The sequence below is a fragment of the Buceros rhinoceros genome, unplaced genomic scaffold (genome assembly GCF_000710305.1).
Source record: "Buceros rhinoceros silvestris isolate BGI_N320 unplaced genomic scaffold, ASM71030v1 scaffold584, whole genome shotgun sequence".
NCBI classification, from domain to species: domain Eukaryota; kingdom Metazoa; phylum Chordata; class Aves; order Bucerotiformes; family Bucerotidae; genus Buceros; species Buceros rhinoceros.
Window position 1 is genome coordinate 102,698 of NW_010409816.1, and position 18,234 is coordinate 120,931.

An 18,234-nucleotide genomic window follows, 5' to 3' on the forward strand; every position below is an offset into this window, starting at 1 on the left:
GGAGTACCAACAAGCTTTGTATTGCTTTTTCAGCAAGAAAGCACACTGAACATTTTAACTGAGGCCTCAATCAACATCTCAATACACAGATTGAATAACACCTCCATTGTCACATATGACAAAAAAAGAAACAGAAAATGAGATTTTCGCTTTAAAAATATTGAGAAAAATTACATGCCCAGAACATCTTTTAGAAAATATTTCCCAGCAGCATTTCATTACAAGGCCTGAATAAAAGATTCTATAGCATCAAAAACTTTTTAAAAAGTGTAATTTCCAGGACATTGCATACCCCCTCGTTATCAGAAATAGGATACAGGCTTCTCTCTGTTATTAACATAACACACATACACTCAGGCCTTCGAAAGTAGGAGTATGAAAAGTATAAAAACTATAATATCTGAAATCTGTTTCACAGCATCATGATACTTAATACTCCTTAGTGCATTCAGGATGTTATTTTTTCACCTATTTCCTATTCTGAATGCGGCTTAGGACAACTGAGGCCTCAGGTTCACAGAGAAAATAAGTAATAATGAGAGCACGTTAATTTTGTTTCCAGCCTGACATAAAGTTATTCAGATGCAGTTTTGGCTTGATGCTTGATTTTTCCTGAGCAGTGTTTAATAGCTCTGTATGCGTGCTTGTGGCAACTGTATTCCCACTAGACTGTTTAAGTGAAAAATACATTCACTGCTACAATTCTAGTGAGCAGCTTGATTAAGCAGCCTAAATGCAGGCATACAGCACCATTCAAAATATTCAAGGATATGCAAAACATCCACAGAAGGTGGACAGACATGACTTCGGAGAGCCTTTGGATAGGAGACCTGTGGTCTTCTGGTGGGGCGGGTAGAGGCCAGGCACAATATCATGTGGCATCTGGAAAGCACTAAAATATAGACAAGGATTTTCTGGACAGGAAATTGAGTTATCCCTTGTGAAAATGAATTTAAGTAGTAACTATATATCTGATCTGGATGAAAGTCCCAGTGAAGTCAATGTGTACTATACAAACCCATTTAAAATTAGAAATATTGTGCTACAGTCTAAGGAGATAAGCAAAAAAAAAATACTTAAAGAGAAGTAATATCTTTTATTAGACAAATCTATATACATGTGGAAATGGAAAAACAGGCAAGCACATACCCCTCCAGGTCTTTAGCAGAGAGAAGAGTATGACCAGAAGCTTGCTAGTGTCTACCAGCTATGTCAACTGGTCGTGTTTTTCACAAATCAGAAGAATATAATGAATAAAGACAGTTGGAACTTACCAAACTATGGCTAAATTAACCAACTGAATATTCAGAGACAAACATTTACATGTGATTTTTCAACTCCATTACAGAATGTAGCATTTAATACTCCAACAGGAAAACAAAAAGCAATTCTTTAGTTCTTCTGCAATATCACATCTAAGGTGGGCATGCATGTAGCAAACTAAAAGTTAACCAAATTACACACATATTCTGATTTCCAAAGGAACAGGATTTTAACCAGAACATACTTTTAAACCTCAGTATTGAGTACGTACCAGCCTAATAGCCAGTGCCACCATGAAGCCAATGAGCACACAATAACGGCTACTCTGAAGGTCCCTTCTCTCCACAAACTGAATTATTGTCATTGCTGTTTAACCTATCGTGGTTACACTGCCACCATTCCACATCCTACAACTGTAGCCATATGCTAGAGTCGTTCATTCCTGCAAATAAGTCTGTTGATTACCAGCTTTATGCTGCTGAGACAACGTTCTTCAAATACAACAGCAAAGAAACAGAACAAAAGTACTCTTACTTTTGGTTCATTTTTCCTGATAAAGTACAGTAAATACAGTATATTAATAAAATATTGAAGGCAAGTTCAGAATGCATATCCTAAGAAAACTATCCTCTTTGGCAGATTATGTTATACTGGTTTACAGTCCTCAGACATTAATTTCGTGCAGTGCTGACACTTGCATATTTCCTGAGTAAGGCACATAATTTTGAAAAACAATCTATGCTTCAGCTAGTCTTCCAGACTACATAGCTTTTGCAAGCTGCACAAGCGCTTCCATTTCCCTACTTGATGAGTTCCCACTATCACTTTGTAAGAATATAGCAGGAGAGTTCTAACATGAAAACATTGTCTAAATCCATGCTAATATATATATATATGCATACTTTCTCAAATAACATTTAGAAGAATTATATTAAATCTTCATAGGTGAAAAGTTAAAATTTCTGCTAAATGCTATACAACACTCAGGTATATTTTTCCCTTGGGATAGGACCACCAGTTTCTGATAGACCCTGTCTCCTAAAGTACCCATACTTTCTCAAATAACATTTAGAAGAATTATATTAAATCTTCATAGGTGAAAAGTTAAAATTTCTGCTAAATACAACACTCAGGTATATTTTTCCCTTGGGATAGGGCCATGAGTTTCTGATAGACCCTGTCTCCTAAAGTACCAGAAAAGACTGCACACCGGAGTCAAATATTCAATAATGAAATGAATTGTCAAATAGCTGACATATCATTTCAAAAACACCTTACAGCATGAAATCCTGCATAGTCCCTAAACTCATGAGGTTAACCGTGCCTCGGGGAGATCCCTGCTTGTAATGCAGTAATAAGTAATTGTTTAGTATTTCCTTTGAAGCACACATTTGCTGCCACGCTGGTTTACTAAACACATCTCATCAGCAAATCCAGAAAATTCCTTTTGCTAAAGGGATAATTATAAAGCTGTCTACATAACAAGCTATCCTCTTTGAAGCTCTAAATCAGAATCTGAGGCTGTGTTTCTATAATGAGTATTTCTTTTTATTTTTATGTATTTTTTTCATCCTCAGGAACGTCAACAGCACCTTTTTCTCATCAAATCTTTCTGTCCAGTCACAGTGCCTGCTAACAGTTACTATATTATTACTTAACTAGCTATCTCAGATATAACTTGTTAGGTAGAGACGAGAAATTGCAGTTTCACAAATATCCTATTTCTGTTGACAGAACTAGAAGGCTAATTTGTAATAAGTTATTCAACAAATTGGAAGCCTTATCTTCTATAAAATACCTTCACCACTAAAATAAAGAGATTACCATTTCAAATCAAGAACATAAACAAGTATGAAATAATTTATTATTTTTTAAAAAAATTCAAAGCACTCTTTAAGGAATTAGCAGGAAGAAAAGTAGTTGTAGATTCCCTTAACACTGCCAGATAAGCACCTAAACATCGTTAAAGCACTAATTGTACAATCTTAAAAATACAACACTTGCAATGAATGTATTCTTTTTTACCCCCAAGTAACTATAAAAATCTATTTGCCTAAAGGAAATTGAAACCGAATTTCAGCAATTTCTCTCTCAGTGCCGAGTTTGTACCCAGTGTAGTAACTTCACTGTCTTTACCCCCGAGTAACTATAAAAGTCTATTTGCCTAAAGGAAATTGAAACTAAATTTCAGCAATTTCTCTCTCAGTGCAGAGTTTGTACCCAGTGTAGTAACTTCACTGTCTATATTAGTTTGAACAGTCATTGAAAATCCTGCCATCAAGGATAAGTCAAACTCCAGAAGTGTGCTGAAAGAAAACCCTGGATAACATAAAAATTATTGAGTAACTATAAAAGTCTATTTGCCTAAAGGAAATTGAAACTAAATTTCAGCAATTTCTCTCTCAGTGCAGAGTTTGTACCCAGTGTAGTAACTTCACTGTCTATATTAGTTTGAACAGTCATTGAAAATCCTGCCATCAAGGATAAGTCAAACTCCAGAAGTGTGCTGAAAGAAAACCCTGGATAACATAAAAATTATTTCCTTGCTTGGGAGGAAAGCAAAGTAGTGAATTTCAGAGAACACTGCACAACAAATTAAGAATTAAGGTAGAGAACAAAATCAGATTAAAAATTAAACTGAATTAAATACACAAAATATTACTATGGCTAGTAAAGTATATTTCCAGCTTTGTATCTCCCCAATTTCTGAGTCGCTAATTAAAACTTTAATTTTAACACTTTCATTAAAATTTAATCTCTTAATTTAGGACACTATTTTTTTTTCCCCCCACATTTTTTCTTGGCTCACATTGTTCATGTAAACCTTGATTAAAATGGATCAGAGACACATAGATTCAAATTCTTCTGGGCTTTTTATTTGTTTGTTTCTTGAGTCGGGTATTGAACCTAGGAAATACGCACTAGTCTTTCATAGAAAAGTGCCCTCAATATTATTCATCTCCGGTTATCTGACATGGGAGTTATTTACCTTTTTCATGTAAAATATCATTAAGCCTTAGTTATATCATGATTTAAAAAATGAATCTTTTTTTTAATTCCAGATTTTTAAGTTTGAGGTGTCTATTAAGCTACAAGTGCCATGGTTTCAGTGCCTTCCCTTACCCTCGTAATCTCTTCCAGCGTTGTCTATAATGGGAAAAATGTACACTTTCCAACTGTATCAGCTTAACCAAGATGAGTTTATCAAAAGTAAGCCAAAGGGCTCTTTTGCCTGGTTACAGGTGGCCATTTAACACAGCCTTCATGTATTGCTCTTATTCATTGTGGGGTGTTAGGGTTTTTCAAACAGACGGATTTAATTCAACTGAAAATACACCATGGTTGTCCACCCATGCTCACTCTTTATGATTCTTTTCTTTAGCAATTCTTTGTCTCTCCATTGTATTAAACAAAACTTCTGAGAATATTAAACTAACATAACCACAAAGCTAAGGTGAACATTCCGGTAAACTAGACTTCACAGGACAGTTATAAGGTTTGAACAGTGAGAGGTCACTTAGTGGAAGTTTTCCTACAGTCTTTGGATGTGCAATCATGGAGAGCTAATTAGAGGAAAATACCTACACATTTACAAGTCTCTCTTTTATTTCCATTCTAAAATTCCAAAGCAATTATAATTTTTACTGCATCCTGCAAAATGAATATCCTAGACAGCTCTGTGGACTGAATGGATTTGTATACTATTTCAATTAAGGAAGATGTATAAGATATTAACATTTTTCTTCATTATTTTTGCACCTTTTTTACAGTTATGTATTTAAGGAAGATATCTTTGGATCTATTCTCATTACCCAAGTAAATCTGTACAACAACTTTCAATAATTTCAAAACTTTAATAATAAAATCCCAACTCTCTTTTTTTGAATAAGATTAAAATCTTGTACACAGAAATGAACCATAAGTCCGTCCTGGGTATGCAACAAATTTCTGCATTTTTGCCCTCAGTATTTAGTATCAATTGACATTTTTATTAGAAATAGTTTTCGCTTGCTGAGAAATACTATGCTTCATGGTGGAGAGTAGCTTGAAAAGTACACTATGTCCAGAAAAGGAGAAATTTTTTAAAAATATGTGAAAAAATAAACAAGAGAATTAAGAGTAGAAAGGGAAAGTGCACCACTAAGTAATGTTTTGTTCTGCTAGGCAGCCTACGAAACATATCAAATCCAAACTATGATTTTTTTGAGGAAAAAGCTTTAATATTGACCTTAGCTATAGAATTCATCAACCACCACAGTGCTTGCCTATACTCATGATATGCATCCACTAAAGTGAACATTAAAGAAATAGACAAGAAAAAAGTACACTCTTTTCTACATAAGATGAAAGCAGAGAGCTGAATCAGATGATAGGCAAAAGCAATTAGTAAGGAAAACTTCACATTAATGAAGCAGCAGAGCTTGTTAGGTCATCTCAATTATGCATGCTAACTTCTGACTTGAGGCACAGAAAACTGTGGAAGATTAATAGTTGTAGAGTAAGAGAATTCTGAACTCGTAACACTTTATTCATGCTCTGTTTTGCTTGGTCTGAGTCACGGTTGTCATATATAAATGCAGGAGTGCATTTATGCTCAGGGTTTGGTGGGTTGGTTTGTTTTTTTTTTTTCTTTCCATGTGCCACATGTACAGACACAAAGTAAATTTTCTTGATAATAGTCACTTCTGTTTTCCAGAATATCATTCCATTAATACAATACAGGTAGCAGTAGTGTTGGAATTTAACAAAAATACTCACTCATAATTAAGGAGTTTTTCCATCTTGCAGGAAAATCCAAACTTCAGGTTTTTACTCAAGGCTAAATGAGGATAAACTTTTTATGAAATAAAAGCTGAAGTTATGTAAGTTAAATGTTTCTATTTCATTCTGGTTTGTTTGGATTTTGGTTTTTTTTTTAACAACTTACACTATAAATTCATTTTTCAAGAAGAAATCTTACTCTGGTTGAAAAATAGTGTGGTTTTTTTAATGCCGAGTCATTTTGTTCAAGTGGCCGCTAAGTAGAAAGCCACTTTCAAACTTCAGAAATTAGTATAAATTTAGTGAAAATAAGAGTAATTAATATATTATATATCAGAGAACTGATAAGACCCTCAATCAAGATAGTTGTTTAGTAACATGACAACACAAGGCACCATTTGATTCTAGTTTCAGTCTATAGTGAAATCTGCAATGCTGAAATACTTTCAAGGCAGATTTCCTCAACAGAGCCATAGGTTTGAGTAAGTGAATCCATCGTACATTTTTGTGTACAAGAAAACCATTCTTCCTGGTGACATAATACTCCAAATGTTTATCTTTGAGCAAACCTCAACCCTTTCAGTTACACTATTCTTTTGATATTAATTCTGATTATATATTATAATTAACTAGTCTCTGGGACAAAAATGTGCATGGAAAATATTCAGCAGATGTCTTTTGTACTTTTATGTACCAGCTTCTATAACCCTGTAAAAGATGTCTAGGCAACTAAATATGCTAGTAGAATGATTAATCCATAAATAAACTATGGTAGTCCAGCCTGGCAGCTAACCAAACCAATACCTGTTGCTTTTTACCTTAATGTTCAGTATATTTAAACTGAGACAGTTCAAAAAATAATGATCTGCCCTGCCCTCAGTCTAACTTTATAAATATGCTTTTTCAACCGGAAACAAGTGAAATTAGTAGCGAGAAACAGGGAATGAACGAATGGGCATTTACCAGCTAGATTGTGACAGGTTAGAAATACTTTGGATTTTATTTGGAAACATGTGAAAAGGCAAAGAAAAAGAAAAAAAAACACTTTAATGTATTGCTGAATTAAGTTCAGGAAGTGCAGGATCAAGTGAGAATCATTACCAAGTTTATTTTAATGTGAAAAAGACCCTCCTTTGGATTTAACATGAAAAAATATTTTATTCACTGTTTCATTGGGACTTTTTCACCCAAAAGTAAAAAGAAACAAGGAGACAATGAGAAAAAAGACAGAGAAATATTAGATACAGTTAATTCTGCTAGTAAGGATGATGAAGTATTACGATAGATTAGACTTTGGCTTTTCTTCCGGTATTTTCTAAGAGTATGTATATTACCTGTGACAGAATTATCATTACATAGAATCATGGAATGCTTTGGGTTGGAAGGGACCTTCAAAGGTCATCTAGTCCAACCTCCACTGTGAGCAGGGACATCATCTGCTAGATCAGGTCACCCAGAGCCCCATCCCACCTGACCTGGAATGTTTCCAGACAGTCTATAGGAATGCTTGGTTCCACTTCGATTTACAAAGAGGGCTCTTAAGGGTCCAGAAGAGAAGCCACTGGGTTTTTCATGCACATTGTCTTTTTTCTACCCTGAGGCAAAGGAATGGTGTAAAGCATGGTCTTACGCAGTCCTGTACTAGCAATAATAGGTTTCTGACTCACATCAGAAGCTTTCCTGTGAATGGAACTTTCTCTGCAGCACCACAAAAGATGAAAAATAATGTGACTGGCTCACAGAACTCTATTCCAAAATTTATTATTCTGTGTTTTTATAGACCGCGGCCCTATGTTCTGATAAAGAGCTATTACTACTGATCTGGGTAACTATCTAAAAGTTTGGCATCATCTTTTATCTATGCATAAAATATACAACCACAATGACTGAGATGAACTGCTACAAATTTTAAATTGAAAAAGGTAAAAAGTCTAAGAAAGAAAACAAGGAAGCATGAAACAATAACTTACAATCACAAGATATATGTAAACCAGACGCACACTTCACACATTTCTACTCTATTAGAGGGTTGACTTGCTTATTTTAAATTAAGAGAAATGAATAATGCAACTTTTAAAATATCACATGATGAGACCTGTAAAGTGCAGCACAGAACTAGTAAATAGATTAAATTTAAAATTCCTCCAATTATGTTCAAGAAACTATATACAACAAGTAAATAGAAGAAAAAAGGTATGTTTCTCTAAACGGTAATTTTCTAAAAACAAGACAAAAATGAAATTAACATTAAATATTGATTGTCACTGAGTATCTAATGTCTGTAAAATCTTTAAACTTTATCAGTAGAAAAAAGTTCAAAATATTAGCTATGTTAGGTAGCTTGATCAATATATTCTAAATAAGGGATAGACAACTAAGATACCAATGCTCAAAAAACACAATTTGTTATTTTTCAAATGGAACATGAAAAGGCTTCTAAGAAAAAAAAAATTAAAAATCTAAAGAGCAGTGGAACTCTGTCAGCAAAGATGTTACAAATCACTCGGAGCCAAAGCGGAAAATTATATCTTTCATTCAGATGAAAAATAAAGAGGTTCTAATGTAAGATATGTTTTAAAATAAATCCCCCAATACCTTTCTGACATTATAATTCTAGATTTAACTCCAACTTATAGCAAAAGCTCACTGAAAAGCTAGTAATGGAAGTTTATTTGCATGAATGTAATTGTGATTTTTCATTGTGAAGTGAGGCCAGAGAATAGTGGTAGTGGAAGGAAAGAAAAAAACCAACCAACCAGCCACACTAATAAGCTATGTGAGGGTATAGAAACTAGAAAAGACAGTAAGGTGGTATTTATAATATTTATGAAACATATTTTTAAAAATAATTATGTAGAAATTAAATGGTACAAATTATTAATGAATCTTAAATGAATAAAACAAAGCAGACATGATTGTGATTTAGTTTGATTTTTTGATCGGATTTGACATGATGCCTTACAATATTTTCACCAACAAAGTAGAAAAATATGGACTAGATGGATTAGACATTTACAATGTGACACCATTTGGAAAAAAATACAATATGTGTAATTTTGAAAGAAAGTTAATATGGCCATGTATTCAGTCTACAGAATATTAACAGAAACACCACAGTTACTCTCTGACTCACGTTTAAAATAATATTTGGTCTCATACCTCTAAACAATTTTAGTATCAGAAATAAAAAAGTTTAAAGGCTTTTTTTAGTTTCACAAATACATACAAAAAAGGGAACTAAACACCTATATTCATACCGTCATAAATCCATCCAGCAAACCTGAATCAGGCTTAGGGGGTGCTTGCAACCGCTCCATAGACCACTTTTCAATGATAGATGACACCTGGGTATTTTCTGTGTTGAGAATTCTGAATCCAGTCATATTAACACCACTGTACCGATAGGGTTCCACATCCAAGGCAAACAGGTCCTGAAAAAAATTACCATTGCGTAAATCCTTCAATAAACTGTGATTCTTGTTGCATTGTCCCCAGATGAGAGTACTGAAATGTGCAGGAGTGAGGTTGCTATCCATGCTAGGAAATATGCCCTGTCTGTGTCTGTGGGCAAGCAACTCCCTGATCCTATATTGGGAGTAATCTGATTCACAGAGGAAAACCAGCTTCAACTGCCTTTAAAAAACAACAAAAACCCCACAGTCACCCAAAAGACCCCCAAACTCTTAGGAAATGTTAAGTCCATTTGCAGAACAATACCCATTACTAGTTAGGCTTAAAATACTAGAGTAGGCTTAAATATTATTATTAATTGCTAAAAATATTGTTACTTATCGCTAATGCTTTGGCTTACCAACACAGAATTTAAATCCTAAAATAAAAAGAATTAAGAGTTTCCTCGCACCTTCACTCTCTATGAAACTTGAACATGTTGATCTTCAGATGATAAATTCGGCAGGGAGAGGGGAGAGGTATATGGCTTTAAATGTAACCAAAAGCATTTTTCACAGCTATCGCTCATACTTCCACACGTGGACATATTTTTGACCAGAACTTTATCTTTGCAAGAATAACGTTGACCAATTCATGTATTTTCAATTGATATATACGTGCGTGTGTGTTTATTTAGCCCCCAAGAAACACAGAGGCAAATATAAATGAATAAAAAAACAAAATAGAATTTTAGATCAAGCAAGTAAACTCCAGATTATCTCAATCCTTTGAAAGGGTCCTTAGAAACAATGTAGAACCAGTACTTGGATTCCGGAAACTCGGGTCTAAGATTAAGTTTTGAAGATGGGGAAAAGAAATTTTAAAATAAGGTTGATGAAGGAAACCGTCATGACTCACTAGGCCCAGCTACGTGCATTATAAATGAACTTTCATTTATTTTATTTTCTGTTTCCTTTTAAATATTTAAGTAACATAATCAAAGTTATACATAAGATTTACTGTCTACAACATAATTTTAGTTTCATTGAACATGAAAATTCTTCACATGATTCATGCTTAGTCATTCCCATAATTTTTAATTTATTTTTTATTGGCAGTTTAATATATTACATATTTCCATGGAATTATAGTTTTAGGTGTAACACCTTAAGTTATCAATCACTATCCATTTTTAATTACACCTAGTAATTATAATATCATTTTCCATATATAATACCTAAGAAATGCAGGTGTCAAATTCTTTTAAGTTATTTGTTCACAAGTAATCTAACTCTTTCTAAAGAAATAAAACACTTTATTGCAAAGGAAATGTTGACCATAACTAGCACAGTTCTAGTTACATTTTCCCCTTTAAAAATTCTCCCAGTTTTTTACTGTGAAAGGAGTCAGATGTAATTATTTAATCCAAACACATTCACGTTTACACTGGAATATAATAAATATACACAACAATATTACGTGTATATTATAAATACACAAGTCGGTGTATTAATGAGCTACTCTATTAGGCCCTGAAACAATCAAGAGGAGAATACACAAGAGGAGAAGACTGCTCTAAACACTGTGACTGGAAAATTTATTTGACAGGACTTTCACCATGTCAGGTAAGAAGCAATTAATACATCAAACCATCTAAATTCTGATGCAAATTCCAAAGCTACACTGCAGATCCAAAATCTATCACCTTTTTGTGCACGCTAAATTATCTGTTGATAGCTCCAAGTCGATATAATACTTGTCTCTCCTAAAAAGAGCTAATGTTCTAATAAGAAAATGAGAATGACAGAATATCCTGATTTTTAAGCATCTTTTTTAGAATAAAATTAAATAGCAGTAGTCAGCATAGCACTCAAAGAAGCAATTTTCACCAATAGCAAATGAAAATTTAAAGAATAAAAAAATCCCTTGAAACACCTAGGATCCATTTTGATAGACTAGCAGGGAAATTGTATTGCATTCAGTCCTAATTCCGTAAGTGCTAGAATAACTTACACTTCTAAAGTAAGACAGGCAACTGTTTTGCCTTTATAGTTCTAATGAAATTCACAGATTATTTTGCTTTCTATTTAATGAACTTTTTCCATGCTCGCACTTCCTATGAACTTTTGTTTTGTGATTCTGAGGTGACCTTTCCATCCTGCCACAAAGGATTCGTTTGTGTAAGGACTTGAACATGTCTGTGACTTGAAACACGTGTCACTTCAATCATGGTTTTGCCAAGGCACATCTCCCTCATGCTTGAGATTACATGTATTTTAAGAACCTTAATTTAACGAACTGTAATTTAAATCGGCAAATTCAAACACAATGGAAAACCGAGAAATGTGCACAACTGTAGTTTCTAGAGGACTGTTTTACGAATCTTTAAACTGTTCCTTAGTTAGGCTGTGGTGAGCAGTGAAAAAGGTCTTTACATACACAGTTGTTATGCTTTGTAAGAGCATTCACATGTTAAATGTTCGTTTATTGCAAATGTTAAACCTGATGGTTCCAAGAATGACCAAATCCCTTCTTAGTTACTTTTACAATGGACACCAAAAAATATTGTATAATTCATGTACCTAAAGTTCTCATGTGGACTGTTGAATAAAATGCTGCTAATATTCACACCGAATTATTCAGGAATGGTATGACAGGGAAGAACTAACTGGCAAAATGTTGGATAAAAATATGGACTATATTAGTAAGTTTTCAAATGTCTTAATCTTCATATACAAATAACTGAAAGAGAAAAGGGATAAAATTCATAATATAAATGATCAATTATGAATTATATACTCAACTCTGCTTGAAAGTTAAAAACTGCAGTGCCACAAAGTCAGTTGCTTTTTGAGGTCTCTCAGTTCCCAAGGACACATTGCTGAACAATAATTAAACCATCCTGATGAGTTTTCAGTGAAAGGAAGAAAACCCAACAGAGAAAACATCTTGTACTCACACCCCATTCCAGAGAGAACTTTTGCACTTTGTCAAGTAATATAATTAAGAAAAGTAACATCTTTATTAGATGTCATCACTATTTTTTTATAAGCCACTTACCAGTGTGGTAAAGATATAGTGATAGTATTCTGTCATCATTCCCATAGCTAAAGCCTTGAAAAATAAACAAAAGATTAATGTTTCTGAGGTCACATAATACATTTTTATCACATTTACACGGCGAATGAAAAACTGCAAAAGAACGCTACTGGGATCAGACTATAGGGTTGGAATTATACTAAAAGTAGGACAAGCAACTCATTCCCTAGCAGTTAGAGCAGATTACTGACTATTAAAGGAATTTATGAACCAGATCTTCTGATAGAAAGAATATTATTAGACTGTTTAGTGCAGTAAACGCAGAAGAGGCTTATAGTTTTACATACTAATGGATGCATTAAGTTACCAGAAAAAAATTTGAATTGACAATATTTTCATTCATTATTGAACCTCTCCCTTAAGAAGAACAACCTAATAGGAAATATTTTCTTACTATGCATTTAAAAGAAAGATCCAAGCTTACATTACATGTGCGTACATTTTTCCAACCATGAAACAAAATACTCGAGTCAAGTCTTGAACAGCGAGTTGCAAACCATTTCATTAAAAATGAAGAACAAATATTCAGTTTTACTCTAGAAACTCAAATATCTACCAAGTACTGCTTTCTCTGTCCTCCTAACTACGTAATACCAAATCGGTTTTGATCAACTGTGAATTTTAACACGTTCACACTTTTAACAGCATTAGAGCAAATATTCGTAGATTCAATTTTAAAGTAAAAAACTATGGAAGTTTAATCCTTTACTCATTGAGGGCATTTTCACCTGAAAACCATGTGTCTTCATGCTCTGCACAAAAGTTGCCTTAGACTAGTATGATTTATAATAATTTTAGTATGTAAAGTGATTTTTACCTAATTTCAGCACCATAAGAAAACTTACATATATAAGCAATATTATCCTCTTCTCCAGGAATTATCAGTGGAATTCTTTGCAAAGCTGTTTACCTCCTTAAACACACTGAAGGCTACAATTATTCAATTGTCACAATATCAGAATATGTATACAAAAGAATTACCAGAGTTCTGAAGGCTGTGGGAGCCTTTTTGCTTGTGATATGGTATGAAAAATGATGAAATGACTAGTCTACATGTTCTTTCAAAAAAATTAAAAGATAAAATTAATTCCAATGATCAGCAGCAGATCAGATTTTGTCATATTTTAGACAAGACTTTGACAAAAACTGCAACACTTTTTCAAACGGTGGTTAGTTATACTTGTGTATTTAGAATTCCACAGTACTATTGAGAACTACAGCAGAGTGCCCCAATAGCAATATAAATTCTCTTAAACACAGGAAAGCATTATTTCGTGAGAAATATTACAACTTCATCAGAAACAGCACAACTACAAATATTGTTAGCTTTATTTAAGAATTTTTTTGTAGGTTTTTTTTTTTTTTAAATAAGCCAAGGTATCTTCCTATATGTAACTAACACATTTGCAGTCAACTACATATTAACTGCTTATAACCAGATCTTTCATAGTCCAGAGTCTCTACACATCTTGGTATTGCCATCAATACACCTTCTGTCTGCATTTTTAATAAAAAAATAATTAAATGTACATTTAATGATTTGGGCTAAACAATTAGACTAGACTGGCTTATACTTAGCAAAGAGCAAAATCCACCATCAAAGGTGGGTATTTAAAAATATTGGGACTTAAAAGGCCTTTTCTGATCAACGAACAATAAAGCAAAGCAATGATAGTATAACATGTATGTTTACTAGCGATTCTAATTGTACCTGCAACAATACCCCTTATTACCTCTAACGAGACATATTTTCAAATCTTAGATACATTTTGTTTTCAGTGTAAAACATAGCCTGCTAGCAAACATAATATAAACATGAAATAAAGTCACTAAAAGATGCGCATTAGAAATGTAGAATATTATTTTGGTTTAGATGTTCTTCCTATCCTTCTTACTGCAAGTCATACTTCTATCAAAAAACTGTGGGGAAAATGGCCTCTGAGTGTAAGGAATTGTCAGTCTTTGGAGCCAGCTCATTAAACTAAAGACGACTTGCAAAGGCTTGTCTTCTATGTATACTTCAGGGTACACTAAACTTTTTTTATGAGCCATGTTCTTAGTACTACCGTTATAATGATACCTTCTCTTTGAAGATATCACTGAACTCTGCTTTGCAACATAAAGCCAGTTAAGTATTTGGAATTCTGCTGTATCTCACCTTCTCCTCTTACTTGTACTCAACAAAGCAAGCTTTTCCGAAGTGTCTACCCAAATGTATTCAGGAGTTTTTCAGTCTGATTAGCAGGAGGATAAGGTTCTAAAATATGCGAGGAGAATAAGGCTCTAAAGGATATCCATTAGTTCTGCCCTAGCAGTGGAACACATTAATGTGGTCTGCTAGTAACATACTATTCAAATACCACTATTTGATTAAGAGTACGCAATTTAGAGACTTCAATTTAAAAAAAAAGAAAAGAAAATTTGTTATGTAAAATAACCCTAAGCAAGCATTTTAAACCCTGGTTAAAGCATCAGTTCTCCAAAGTACCAATTCTTCAATAGTTGAAAGACTGATATACCTTTTAGCCTGAACATGAACAAATTAATGTTTCTTTAAAAAACATAGTGAAAGCTGCTACCATTAGAGACACTAATTAAAATTATCTCTGAAATCCTTGGCTGATTTTCATTTAGGCTTCAATAAAACTGACATTCAATTCCCCTGCTTGTTAAATGCCATCAGGTCTGCGTATTATTTTTTATTTATTAGGGATGAAAGAAATTAGACCATTTAAAGCAAAATAAGGATTACCTGTTTCAGGATACCTGCTGCCATTTCATGGCTGCAGTCAAAGATTACATGGAATTCCTTGCCTCTTTTCATCTCCTTCAGCAATGGCTTTGCATCTTTTGTGTCAGCTGGTAACTGACGGATTTTTAGTCTCAGGTTGTATCGTGACGGAGCCTTGATGAGCTCTTGTAATCGAATAAGGCCTTAAAGAAAACAGAGGAGTCAAAAGAAAAAAATATTATCAAAACAAGAACCTGAACTTCTAGCAGGACAATTTATTATACACATTCAAAGTTTCCTGAATTGTTCTCCCTTCTCATTATGTTGCAACTGGCACACAAAGATTTTATTAAAAAGAAAAAATAATAAAGTATCTGCACTCCCAATACTTATTATTACAAGTCTTTCTTCTTCCTTGATATTAACAGACAGTAAGCAGCCTCAGTTAGGATTACCTTCAGACAGATCTTCCTTTAACGTTATCATGCAGCTATGACATTCCTCTTCAAAGAGCATATAAAATTATTCTAATTCAATTAAAGCAATATCCCAGACTAATAGTTTGCAATCAACCTAGCCAGTCTCCTAACTAAGCTAATAAAGTATCTGCACTCCCAATACTTATTATTACAAGTCTTTCTTCTTCCTTGATATTAACAGACAGTAAGCAGCCTCAGTTAGGATTACCTTAAGACAGACAGATCTTCCTTTAACATTATCATGCAGCTATGACATTCCTCTTCAAAGAGCATATAAAATTATTCTAATTCAATTAAAGCAATATCCCAGACTAATAGTTTGCAATCAACCTAGCCAGTCTCCTAACTAAGCTATCAGGTTTACATACAAAGTTGTGAAATACTCTCTCATAATTCACATGAGGGTATTAGTTGGGAGGTTTTTTCTTGATTATACAGGTAACAAAACATACGTGCAGCAAAAAATTTCTCCTGCCATTGCATTCATCTTCAATACTCTACAGTTCTATTTTGAACTACTATAGTTTTACTATGGAATTAGATGCAGTAACATTTTCCTGAAATTTTTATTGTTCACATCAGCAGTGTGTGGTGTGCTTTACAAATCACTGACTGGTCTGTGACCCGTATTAATATTTGGTTGTTTAATTGTATTATAATGACAGGTGAAAACAGGCCTTCTATAAAGTAGCAGTTTGTTTCTGTGTCAGGAAAAAAAAAAAAAGGATTCTGCGGTGTTAACTTCCTTCCTGTATTGGAGCATGTGCCGTTTAGTGACAGTTACACTGGTTACTGTCCATCGTTATGTTTGCAGTGTATGTATATCATACACTCAACTGCCAAAAAATGGAAGCTCTGCTTAGGATTTCAGTTACAGCAGGGTCCAGGAATAAATGAAGTGCTTCTAAAATCCAAAATAGTTCACTTGACTACATCAAAATAATTAATCATCTCCATTGATTTATCCATTTTGTTATCATCACAGGTAACACTCTCTAATATTAAAAAGCACTGGTATTTATCTCTAAATATTCTTCCTGGTTACAACCGGATGTCAAAGATCTCTTGATTTCAGGAAATGATGTTGTCGTAATGCAACATGGAACCACACTACAGCATCAGTAAGTAATTGTGATAACCTCTGGCAGAGGATTTAATGCAGCCTTTTTCCAACATACGTTGTTCTTTTAGTAACATCATGCTCAGAGAATTTAGTAACATATTGCTATAATGTTTTGCTATGAAGCTTTTAGATTGTAAAAAACTTAGCTCTAACCATTTCCAGCAGAATCACACCAGTAGAGAATATAACTGAAAGATAAAATCAAAACATTCTAAACGATGTACTAATTGTTCAAACTGAGACAACTGTTACTTATACCTACATAATCTCTCAAATTTACATCTTCTAAAAACATTTCTATAGGATCTTCATTAACAGCTATCAATACTGTGAAGAACTAGATCCAGTAACTCAGTGTGAGCTGACAATTTTCACACAGAATTAGAATGTGAAAAATGTTAATGGGCTTTTGTACATAACAGAACGGCATATCAAAACTTAAGGTCAGAGCAAAATGTTTTAACTTCAGAGGGGATAAAAAATAATTCCTCATACTCCAGAGTATTTGTCTTTGCTAAAAGAAGAAAACTATCCAGAATAAATAACTTGTAAATAATTTTTACTCCCATTACATTATACTTAGCAAGCCTAAATTTATGTTTGTCTTACTTTCTTCACCTTTTTTTTTTTTCCTACTTTGAAAAGGAAATAAAAGCCACCATTAAAGAATCACGGAAACATCCGTGTGTTTATTGACAATCTTTAGCAGCGATGTTGAGGGTAGAACATAGATGGAAACTGAAGTATTTCCTCATGACTAGATCTAGTCCCTGCTTGCTGAGACATAAAGAACTGATAGGTAGGACGTTATAACTTCTGAGTCATCGGCAGGTGTAAGTCTGCATGGTTGTGAAAACAGTACTTTCAGAAACTAATCCAAATTTTAAAAATTGCCATATTTGCCCCAAATGCTATAATAATATGAATTAATGTATATAATGGAAACTTAAACAGATTTAATACTTGATTTCCAAATAATCATGAATATATATACTTACAAGCTACCTAGGAGAGGTCACTTTTCTATCTTAAAAGCTTAGACAGATACTGCATATTTGTACCATCTGTCCCAGATGATCTGGGACAATTACATGAACATAAAACTTTGAAGAGAACAACATAGCATATCCCACAGCCATTAACCCCTTATCAAAAACAACCGACAATAAAACATCAACAAAAACACTTAGGAATGTCTCCTAGTCTTTCCCATCTCCTTAGGACCAAGTAAAATAAAGCAACTAGAATGTATAGCCTTGTGGTCAAAAAATTGAATTATTTCAGACTGAGGGAAGGTCCACATTTCAAAACAGAGTCTTTCTCAAAGGCAAAGTCCTACCAGTTGCTCACTTGCTCTGTGTTAAGGGTCAAGGGACCGAGGTAAAACA

The 18,234-nt window shown here is 33.6% G+C and overlaps 1 protein-coding gene across 1 annotated transcript in view; it reads right to left on the reverse strand.

Annotated features, from left to right (window-relative positions):
- Positions 1–15,447, reverse strand: part of LOC104492750 (glutamate receptor ionotropic, kainate 2) — a gene marked incomplete at its 5' end in the record, with an annotated part of 104,539 nt that extends 89,092 nt beyond the window's left edge. Inside the window, 3 exons of the mRNA XM_010135340.1 lie at positions 9,282–9,455; positions 12,475–12,528; positions 15,266–15,447. Coding sequence (XP_010133642.1) covers positions 9,282–9,455; positions 12,475–12,528; positions 15,266–15,447 — 410 coding nt within the window. The remainder of the gene's footprint in view (positions 1–9,281; positions 9,456–12,474; positions 12,529–15,265) is intronic.
- Between the last annotated feature and the right edge of the window lie 2,787 nt (positions 15,448–18,234).